Source organism: Scleropages formosus, chromosome 13 (genome assembly GCF_900964775.1).
Source record: "Scleropages formosus chromosome 13, fSclFor1.1, whole genome shotgun sequence".
In the NCBI taxonomy this organism is placed as follows: domain Eukaryota; kingdom Metazoa; phylum Chordata; class Actinopteri; order Osteoglossiformes; family Osteoglossidae; genus Scleropages; species Scleropages formosus.
The window spans coordinates 6,542,674-6,554,227 of NC_041818.1; the positions used below are offsets into that span (position 1 = coordinate 6,542,674).

The following is an 11,554-nucleotide window of genomic DNA, read 5'->3' on the forward strand; positions in this document are numbered from 1 at the left end:
TCTGAAATGGCAGATGTTTGCAAAAAGTTTGAAATAAAGAGAAATATAGGTGCTCTTTGTGACTGTTATGGAAGAGTCTGAAAGGTACTCAGAGATATCCTGAAAAATCTCTTACTGTAAGTCCTTCAGTTCACAATTTTGTCATGCTGTGTATAAAAACAACCACTTATATTGCACATACATTTGCCACTAGGAATTTAAAACACTTAAAATCATGATTTCCAACAGCACGGACGTCACAGGTCGGAGCATGTTTTTATTTTTTCTGTACACATTTCCTTATTGAAATTTCCCTACATTCCATTTTCCTTGCGTCCTCACTTTCAAGAAAGAGCCTGTAAAGCAAATTTGTGAATTTCACCACATAAAAATGTGTTTAATGTTGCAATTGCTAGTTTTAATTAAACATTATTTGTGTTTTTACTTCACTGATGCATTTAATCGGCACACTTGTTTCTCTTTATGTTCTGCAATTCCGGTGAAAACTTGTGATTTGACCTTCTTGAATGTGCAAATTCTAAACTACTTTCTCATAAGTGGGTGTGGGACAAGTAATATGGGAACTCAACAGTTTAGATAAAGGCTGATAAAGACACATATTTTTACAATATGCTGAAAGACATGTCCTAAGTGTCGCCCAGTGTAAATTGTGTGTTTAAGATATGCCTTATCACCTAATTTTACCTCAAAAGAACTGTCAGAAAATACTGAAGTAAAATGCACAGCAGGAATCAATACATATATATATACATACATACATACATACACACACACACACACACACACACATTTTCAGAACTGCTTGTCCCATACAGGGTCGCAGGGAACTGGAGCCTACCCAGTAGCACAGGGACACACCCAGGACAGGATGCCAGTCCATCACAAGGCACCCCAAGCAGGACTTGAACCGCAGACCCACCAGAGAGCAGGACTGTGGTCCAACCCACTGCGCCACTGCACCCCCCTATATAAAAATATATATTTAAAAATACAGTTTTAATTACTGCCAGTACACATACACACACAATGGCTACAACCGCTTGTCCCAAGCGATGTTGCAGTGAACCAGAGCCTAACCCGGCAATGTGTCGGACCATAGGGGGAAGGGACACAACTGCAACCAGAACTTGTACCCCAGACCCACCACTTGGCAGGCCCCAGCCAAACCCTCTGCACCACCATATCCCCCACTGCCAACATATTTATTTTAAATATAATAATAATTATAATGTAGAGAGGCGCGGTGGCGCAGTGGGTTGAACCGGATCCTGCTCTGTGGTGGGTCTGGGGTTCGAGTCCCACTTGGGGTGCCTTGTGATGGACTGGCGTCCCGTCCTGGGTGTGCCCCCTTCCCCTCCAGCCTTACGCCCTGTGTTGCCGGGTTAGGCTCCGGTTCCCTGCGACCCCATATGGGACAAGCGGTTCAGAAAATGTGTTTGTGTGTTTAATAATTATATATGTATATATGTTTTAGTTCATCCACCTGTCAATTCAAACATGTCTGTTTGACAATTCTCCATTAGTTTCAAATTTATTTTATTGTCCTTACTTTTATTTCTTTTCCTTTTACTTCTTGTAGTCCTCTGTTTTAAACATATTAATCCAGCTCCAAGAAGCATGATGAAAGAAAATGCAATCATGCTTAGGCCAATCATAAGTATGAGCCAGGCCTGTTCACTACTTATTTCATCCATGTCACATTTACTTTTTAGGGGCAGGAAAGTTGGGGGAACTGTGGGAACATCACTGACATGGCAAGGCTCCACAGACTTGTTGACAAGCAGGTTGACCCACACAGTGGACTCCAGTGGAGTGGGCCTGCCACCGTCTCTTACCACAATGAGGAGGCGATGTATCCCATGATCCCTCAGCAGTAGGTACTGGGCCAAGGTGATATTACCTGAGTGGGGATCTATACTGAAAAGGCTGTTTGGTGGGTCGCAAGCTCCAATGTGATAACTGATGTCTGAGTTGATGCCAGAGTCTGCGTCGATGGCGTGGATCCTGGTGATGGTGGCTCCCTTGGTCATGTCAGGTGACACAGTCAGACAGGAGAGATTACTGTTGGGGAGGATGATGTGGGGATAGTTGTCATTGACATCCTCCACAAAGACAGTGACCTTGACAGTGGACGACAAGGATGGTCGTCCCCAGTCCCTGGCCAGGAGCCATAGCTCATATCGATCCTGACGCTCACGGTCCAGCTCAGCAGTGCAGCGCACTGTACCTTGGATGTTGTCCATCACAAAGGAGCTGCTGCCATTTAGCACATGAACCTCCACCTTCCCATTCTGCCCTTTGTCTGCATCCTCAGCTGCCACAAGCCCCACCCGAGCTAACAGAGGGATGTTTTCTGGGATGAAGAAGATGAAGCTTGGGCTCAGGAAAACAGGAGCATTGTCATTCTGGTCCAACACTTGGATGGACACGGTGGCAGTGGCCTCTAATGGTGGAGACCCATTGTCCTGGGCAACCACGATGATACTGTAGTATTCCTGGTGTTCTCTGTCCAGAGCAACCATGGCATAGAGCTGGCCGGTCATGCGGTCGATTCCAAACAGGCCTTCAGCATCAGGGCTCAGCCTGTAAACCACTTTGCCATTCTGTAGACTATCTACATCAGTGGCCTTCACCTGCACCAGGGGAGCCCCAGGTTGGTTGTTCTCAAGCACTTCTACTTTAAACTGCATCTGTTGGAACTGGGGAGCATTATCATTAACATCTTCCACCAAGACTGGAATCACTGTCTTAGGACCAAACTTGGAGACTCCAGCATCATTGTAAACCAAGGAAATGTCATATTCATGCTTCTGCTCAAAGTCAAGAGGACTTGACGGTAGCAGATGGTATTTGCCTTTATGTGGTTTTAGCAGAAATGGGACATCTCCTTCAATAGATAGGGTGCCTGTAATCCCAGAAGCCTTGGTGAGTTCTAGAACAGCCAAGACTGTAGGGGGCTTGTTCTCCTGTAACAGAAGAGTCTGGTTTCGGTGTTCTGCTATGAACTTAATCTTGATCACTGGCTGCTCGCTCACCACTGGCAGAACAGATACAGTTACCTGAGTGGCTACGGGAGGGCAAAATGGACCATTTGCTAGAACTCTCAGTATATACTTCAAAGGGACATCAGTGTTAATGATGCCTAATAAGGTGATATGTCCGCTATCTTGGTCCATGTAAAACTTGTCAGAGGTTCTTGCATCAAACGAATATGTGATCATAGCATTGGTGCCCAGATCAGCATCGGTGGCTATGACACGTGTGACCACTGTGCCGATGGGTGAGTTCCCTGGAATAGACACAGTTTGGGGGCTGTTGGGTGAGAATGTTGGGCAATTGTCATCGACATCTTTCACCTCCACAACCAAAGTGGCTGTGCCAGTCTGTGGCGGGGATCCACGGTCGATGGCGAGGAGGATCAGTTGATGGGAGCTTTGTGTCTCCCGGTCCAGCTCTTTCTGAACAACCACAACTGGAGATGTTTCTTTCTCATTCACAACAAAGAAGCTGCTTTCGGTGTCCAGTTTGTACCACACCTCTCCGTTGATGCCTTCGTCTGCATCCGAAGCACTGTCATCAAGTGCAAAAGTGACCCCCACAGCCACATCCTCTGGGACACTGAGGTGAATCTCGCTAGCATAGAAGATGGGTGCATTATCGTTAATATCCTGCACCTTCACAGTGACCTGGACAATGTTCTCCTCAGGCCCAATGATGGCAACATACTTGCGGAGACAGCCTTCTGGATCCTTTCTGGGGCACAGGGATTCCCGGTCCATTCTGTGTGCGGTCATGTATAAGTCCCCCGTGACGCTATCTAGTCTAAAGTAATCATCTGGTGTGAGATACTTGTATGGTGGCAAGAAGTCACTGGCAAGGGTGCCAACCCCGATACCCTCCTCCAACTCCTCCTGGACCTCCAGCTGAATCTCAGAGGTCATGCACAATATTCCTCTGATCATGATAATACTGAACACATTCTGCACAGAAACACAAATTAGCAACAGTTAAGCAGAGGAACGTCAACAAATACTACAAAACCAGTTTGTGCTTTTCTGGGAGATGGACAAATCAGAGTTGCTGGTATCATCAAAGTGACAACTGCATGAGATACTTTATTCAGCGATTTTATTGTTCAGAATGCTGGCAGAGAAATTATCAAACTGGAATTTTTGTAATCCTGTCATTCATGGGATTCTGAACTATGTGAAAATGTTCTTATAATTTCTGTGAGACACAACCGGCATGAAAAGAATCTTATGAAATTGAATAGATATGAAGATGTGAAAGTTACACATTTTAGACATTTTTTTTTTGTCCTTAAAGCAGGAGCAGTTTCAACAGCAGTATGTTCTATAAGATTATTAAAATTATTATTATTATTCAGTGCATATTTTAAAGAGCCTTAAAGCCTGTGACCTTTGATAGATTATCTAGAAGACAATCGCCAGATTTTTTTAAGGCTTCTGCAAATCTGGTAGTAAACTGTAATTTCTCGATGTACTTGTCGCGTACAAATATTTACATATTTTGGCTCTTGTTTGTCATGGTGTGGGTACTAAGAACCTGAAAAACTTTGATAGCACTCACAATGGACCTAGGAAATAATGCGAGATTTTACTCATATGGGCAGAGACATCTTGTACTATTGACTTTTTAAATCAACATAATGACATTTATGCATATTATTCAGATGGATTGAAGGAAATGTAGCATTAGACAAGGCTTCTGACACGGTGCCAGTAAAATATAGTACCTCATTAGCATATTCCTGAAAACTACCTAACATTTAACATTTGTGATTCAATGGCACTAATCTACTGAAAATTCAGGTGAAAGGCTTGCATGAAAGTGTTAGGAGGTCATGTATGTGAATTATTCAGAGACTGGTTGTTAAATGTAATGCAGTCATTAACAATGGAGGTGTGCTGTATTGAATCTTCAGCAAGTTTTTGTGTGAAATATTAAGTATGCACCGCTCTAGAATTTAGATGTGGAAGCAATGCTCGTACCAGTGTCAGCAGCCAGCTCTAAACATGCCACACGTCAATCGTTGTAGGAGCACTGCTACACCTGGGATCAGAGTATAGACAAAACCCTATTGTACTACAAACCATTACTATGGGGCAGCTGATAACGTAGTAGATAGTGCTGCTGCCTTCAATTCTGATGGTTGCAGGTTTGAATCCTGCCTACTGTTGTAGTACCCTTGAACAAGGTACTTATCCCAGGAAAAACGCTCCAGTGAAAGTGCCCATATATTGAAATGGGTAAGTAGTTGTAGGTAGTTTAACATTGTAAGTCTTTTTAGAGAAAAGTGTCAGATAAGTGAATAATTAAAAATTATTCCTCTTGGGTGAATGACTGACCTGCAGCAGATTGATCCAGCCCATGTTAAAACATATCCCAGGAATGATTCGAGCAGCGCAGCTTCTGAGCCACAGAGTGTGTGTGTGTGTGTGTGTGTGTGTTTGTGAGACAGACGGCACAGATGAGGCGGGGCATGTGTCCCTGGGGGAGGGGTCACTGACACCTTCTTTCAGGTGACAGAGTTTGTGATTTGCCTATAACTCTTTTTCAATTCACATTTCAGGATCAGTGTAACAAGGCTGATGGCCCTGTCATGTGTCCCTAGTGTTCAAACACACATGATGTGTCACGTCAGGTATTTGTGTACAACTGTTTTGAGTGCAATACTACAGCTAACAGTAAAATTCATTTATTCATTTATTGTAATTCATGTTCCGTTTTGGTGTACCTTTAAGCTGTAAAGCAAAATTTGTATGAATGGTACCATATAAATAAAGTTATTATTATTAGTAATATTTCAGGACTCTTCATTTTTTTTTAAAAATTTCCTTTATTGACTCCAGTTAAAAATAGAAAGACTTTACAAATACACCATTTAATATTTAAAAATAAAACAACCACATTACCAACATGCAACTCAATATTCTCAAAAAACAAGACCATACCAAGTTCCATAAACAATCAACAAAACAAACATTAAATGCCAATTAAAACATTAAATGCCAATCATGACAACTTTGCTTCAATGCATCACAACCATCGTCTGACTACTAAAAATTCCACAGCTGATACATTCAAAAGCACAATTGTACACTATCAGTACTCCAAGAAATCATCGGACTCCAATAAAACACTCATGACTTTCATTATCTGCCAGCAATATCATATATTAAAATCACACTATAAATAAAGAAAAACAAAATTAATTATAACAAGAAAACATTACCAAAAACCAACAAAACTTAAGTATTAAACATCAAAAATACTAAAATTCAATAAAACTCAACTAAAGTCACATATTAAACAATCTTTACAAACAATTGTCCCCCTCTTCCCCAGCTCCAAGGTGGGACCTCTCACTGGAACTTAAAAAATTTAACCTAGGAACCCCAGCCGGGACAAATCAATAAGCAACGCATTTGAACGATCTGGTTCCACTGGGGAGGATGAATAATGTTCTCAGCCTTTTTTGTGGGGTGCCCATAGAAACAGGTACCCCCAGTGTAATACCAGTGACATGCTCAGCCTCTCTCCTTTGTCTCTTCTTCCTCCTGGTCACCCATGAACAGTTCATGGTTGTGTCCTCCTTACCAGGAGAGCGAAAATCCTCTTTGGCCGGAGGCGCTGCAGTCATGCTGGCTGACTGGGACCTGCCAACACTGGCTGCTGCAAAACCATCCCTTACCTCAGTTTCTGCCACCGCTCCCATCTGACCCCCAGTGCCCATTGACAGTGATTCTGCCTTCGGGCCATCCTGCGCTGATGCTGCACTACCCGACACATCACCAGCGCAGGCCGACCTATGCTGGGGGCAACTGCAGAAGAGATGTCGCTCTCCTCCGCACTGGGAACAGCGGCAGGGACCTACGCAGTCCCTGGCCAGGTGGCCAGTTTCCAAACATTGCCAGCACCTCCTGTCCTTGCAGTTCTTCTCTGTGTGCCCCCAACACAGACGACAGGAGGGAGGCTGCCCTTGAGAAAATAGGTAGCCCGTGCTGCCACAAATGTTAAAATACGCAGGAGGGTGGACAAAACCCTCCATCCCAGCAGGGTCAAGATGAAGAAAAACCTGAAATTGTCTTCGCCCATTCCAAAAACCCAGCTCATCCCGCATGTCCTTGTGTCCTCCGGTGATGTTGACAAACTGCTTCAAAAAGGTTTCCACGGCTGCTGCTGAAACGAAGGGGTCAAAGATGTGGACCATGATGATCCTTCGGTCATTCCTCCAAAGTATGGGGCTAAGTAGGGACGAAAGGTGACATGATCAGCATTCTTCCTACACGTCTTCAAAATCTTCCAGTATTCCCCCTCGGTCAGCAGCATGAGGTTGAAGAACAATGACGGTCCATTGTATTACATACAGACTACATCCTCAACGGTGAAGGCCAGGAGTCCTAAGACAACCTCGCGAACGAAAACTCATCCTCCCGGTTCCTGCAGCGGAAGCGAAGAGTGTTCTTCAAGGTGGTCTGCATCCCCAGAACCATTGTCCTTGCTGTGGAAGTCATTGCTTCTTCAGATCCTTGGATCTGTCAACGTTGGCGGGAGAGCTGAACTAACTAATCAAACAACTAAAAATAAAAACTCTGTATCACCCTGTGGGGACTGCAGACAAGGCACCAGAAATCCTGCACATTAGGCTCCACAAGCTACACAAAAATAAAATAAACTCCTACCAGGGAGCAGAGATTTGCCTCAGGAAAGCTGTGGTCATACCACACACAGTCCTGTATTAGGCTCCACTCTACCCCCCACTAAAATCTCCGGTACTACGCTTTGATGTCAGCCAAAAGGACTCTCCATTTTTTTTTTTAATCAACAGATCAGAATGGATTACCAGCCCACCAAAGGTGTCTGGTTCCACACACTGTCCAATTTGACAGGTAAAAATTTCTCCATTTATCATTTCCGATGATTAAAATGTTTATTCAATAAATAAATCCTAAAAAATGTCAATATTAAATTCTAAAAGAAACCAATTAAATAAAAACCAAAAGGACTCTCCATACATTTTTGTTTTTTCTTCCCCTTCTTGGACTCTCCATATATGATGAGGGGGGGGGTTATGGTGGCACAGTGGGTAAAGGTGGTGCCTCCTAGCTCCTGAACTGCCGACTGGGTTGGGGTCTGAGTCCTGCTCAGGATGTGAGAAGCTTATTCCTTCCCCCAGACATGCAGAGAAGAAGACTCTGGTAAACAGTGGAAGGAGAAGATAATACTGGTAAACATCGCAACTAGTCGCCATGGGACTTGATGGACAATAAAATTTTACTGGAGCAAGGTACTTACCCTGAATTGCTCCAGTAAAATTACCCAGCTGTATGAATGGGTAAATAAGTGTAACCTTAATGTTGATAGTCACTTTGGAGAAAAGCGTCAGCTAAATGAATAAATGTAAATGTAAATGTAAATGTAAAACAACACATGTGAAAACTGCTTTCTTGTATGACTGTGTGCCAATTTCCTGCTAAACTCCACAAGTGAACGTTCCTGTCTGGGCGTCAAAAAGAAAGTGTTTTGAAGAGTACAAAACAACGGTGTGTCTACCAGCCCACTGACTTCGTTTCACAAAAAGAAAAAAGAAAAAAGATTCTTGCAAATCTAAGGTAATAACATTTCTTGCTTAAGTGATTATATGTACAATGGCAAAAGAAGAATAGCTCCTCGTATTGTTGTTCTGGGTTGTATTGGGCTAAAAGGGTATATGTCAGACTTAATTAATCAGAATCAGAACGAGCTTTATTGTCAAGTATGTTCACACATACGAGGAATTTGTCTTGGTGACAGGAACTTCCACAGCACAGACAGAAAGACAGTGGCAAGATAGATGAGAAGATTGAGTATGTGAATAAGGGATGAAAAATATATAAAAATATACAAGTACCCAATATTATATACAAAAATAGTCACTAGTTACAATGCAAGGGAGTGTGAGAAGAGATATGATGTGATAAAAAGTTATAAAGATAAATAGCATTATGTATTGCACTGGTTTACTCTCTAGGGGAGAGATTTAGGTGTTCATGAGGTAAATGGCCTGAGGAAAGAAACTTTTCTTATGCCTGGCTGTCCTGGTGCTCAGTGCTCTGTAGCGCCGGCCAGATGGCAAAGGTTCGAAGAGGAAGTGGGCTGATGTGAGGGGTCTAGAATGATTTTGCTAGCCCTTTTACTGACTCTGGACGAGTACAGTTTTTGGAGAGCTGGGGGGGGGATGTGCCGATGATTCTTCCAGCGGTCCGAACTATCTGCTGTAATCTTCTGATGTCTGATTTCGTAGCTGAGCCGGATCAGACAGTTATAGAAGTGCAGAGGACAGACTGGATGACTGCGGAGTAGAATTGCATCAGTAGCTCCTGTGGCAGGTTGAACTTCCTCAGCTGGCGAAGGAAGTACAACCTCTGCTGGGCCTTCTTCACAATGGAGTCTATGTGGGGCTCCCACTTCATGTCCTGTGAGATGGTGGTGCCCAGGAACCCGAATGACTCCACTGTTGCCACAGTGCTGTTCATGATGGTGAGTGGGGATAATGCTGAGGTGTTTCTCCTAAAGTCCACAATCATCTCCACTGTTTTGAGCGTGTTCAGCTCCAGGTTGTGATGACTGCACCAGACAGCCAGCTCTTGGACCTCCTGTCTGTAAGCAGACTCGTCACCATCCCGGATGAGGCCGATGAGTGTGGTGTCATCTGCGAACTTCAGGAGTTTGACAGAGGGGTCTTTAGCGGTGCAGTCGTTGGTGTACAGGGAGAAGAGCAGTGGGGAGAGCACACATCCCTGGGGGGCGCCAGTACTGATTTTTGGATGAGAATTTTCCCAGCCTCACTATCTGCTGCCTGTCTGTCAGGAAGTTGGTGATCCACCGACAGATGGAGGTGGGCACAGAGAGTTGGGTTAATTTGGACAGGAGGAGGTGTGGGATGATGGTGTTGAAGGCTGAGCTGAAGTCCACGAACAGGATTAATTATGTAAGATTGATATATTCCTTATTTAATTGTAGCCACATTTCATACAATTTATTATTACAAAGATTATTACTGAAGAACAAGTTAGACTCTGTAGGGGGCATGGTGGTGCAGTGGGCTTGGCCAGGGCCTGCTCTCTGGTGGGTCCGGAGTTCGAGTCCCACTTGGGGTGCCTTGCGATGGACTGGTGACCCGTCCTGGGTGTGTACCCTCCCCCTCCAGCCTTGTGCCCTGTGTTGCTGGGTTAGGCTCCGGTTCGCCGAGACCCTGTTCAGGGCAAGTGGTTTCAACCAGTGTGTGTGTGTGTGTGTGTGTGTGTGTGTGTGTGTGTGTGTGTGTGTGTGTTAGTTACCCTCTAAGATGCAAAATGGTGACTTTCTGTCCTCTCAACAATGCTGCCACCGTGTGTTCAAAGAGAGAATGGGCACACAGGGGAGCTCAGTGGTGTTCACTCCAAAAGTCAATCCACACTGCAAATGCCACATAAAAACCTTTTTATCCCAGGGTACTTCATCTGAATTATTGTAGTCATCTATTTAGCATATATACCGAACGTTATTCCGGTTGTTCGGTTTATTTTTCCGAGCATTTAAAGAAATGTGGTTGTGTAATTGCTATTGAAATAATGATGCTTCAGTGTGGGCGTACCGTGTCCTCAAAAGGCAAGTGAAAGAATTAAAATCACGCACACATACAGAGTGATACTGTAACAACCCGCGTTACTGGGGGGTATCCTGTTTGAGCGGGAAAATGGGTTTATGGTAAATAGTTGAGAATTGTGGGTAAAATGTCAAATAAGTGTTCAACCACGATGGGCACTCACAGAGAATATCAAGGGGAGACTGGTAGGCACAAAGGCTGGAAGTTTGTCAGAGATTAAATATATTTGAACTTTAAATTGAGGTGTGATTTTAGTTTTTCTTTTAAATTTTGTTTAAAAATCCGGCACTTATGGTGGGTGTTCTCCCCACTTTGCCTTACCTTGCACAGGTGTACCCCTTGCATTGCACAAGGCGGGGAGGCCTCATGAAGGATGTTTTTGATCTTGTCTGGGGGGGAGGGATGTGCCTGATATTTCTCTTAAACTGGATTGTCTCTTCCTCTCCCAGTTATCTAACCGACTAGCAGCTCCGATTGAGCATCCCCACCAGTACTTTGTGCGTCTTTGGTTGGCCCTTCCGATGCGCCAGTTGGTGAAGTCCTGGTCCAACATTGGGCCTAATGCCCAGACACTGCCTGCCCGTTACAGCCATGCTGTAAAGTGGAGTAAGACCATGGCGGCCGGGGTCGAGGCAGAGACCCTCCTTAAGCACAGGGCCTTGTATAAGGCCTTGGTCGAGAGGAGAGGAACTCAAGCTCTTTTGGGGCTCGAGGAGAGCACCTGGGCCAGGATTCAGCCAAAGGGGCTTGACCACCATCTGCAAGATTTGAACTGGCGTTGTTTACATAGTAAGTTGCCAGTCAAAGTAGTCCTGTACAGGCACAAATTGACCAGCCACACACTCTGCCCGTGACTCCAATGTGGCTAGAGTGAAACTCTCGCGTGTGCCTTTTGGGACTGCG

The 11,554-nt window shown here is 44.3% G+C and overlaps 1 protein-coding gene across 1 annotated transcript; it reads right to left on the minus strand.

The window, feature by feature from the left end:
• Positions 1-1,448: 1,448 nt before the first annotated feature.
• On the minus strand, positions 1,449-5,430 carry pcdh20l (protocadherin 20-like). Its single transcript, XM_018737236.2, has 2 exons — positions 5,370-5,430; positions 1,449-3,980 (listed from the first exon to the last, which is right to left on the minus strand). Exons 1-2 carry the CDS (start codon positions 5,391-5,393, stop codon positions 1,476-1,478), a joined length of 2,529 nt encoding a protein of 842 aa, XP_018592752.2. The 5' UTR covers positions 5,394-5,430; the 3' UTR covers positions 1,449-1,475.
• Between the last annotated feature and the right edge of the window lie 6,124 nt (positions 5,431-11,554).

Bases quoted from the DNA above. Each gene is read 5' to 3' on its own strand.
- pcdh20l (XM_018737236.2), bottom strand. From the start codon at position 5,393: ATGGGCTGGATCAATCTGCTGCAG. The intron at 3,981-5,369 runs GTCAGTCATTCA...GTTTCTGTGCAG, and splicing joins GCTGGATCAATCTGCTGCAG to AATGTGTTCAGTATTATCAT.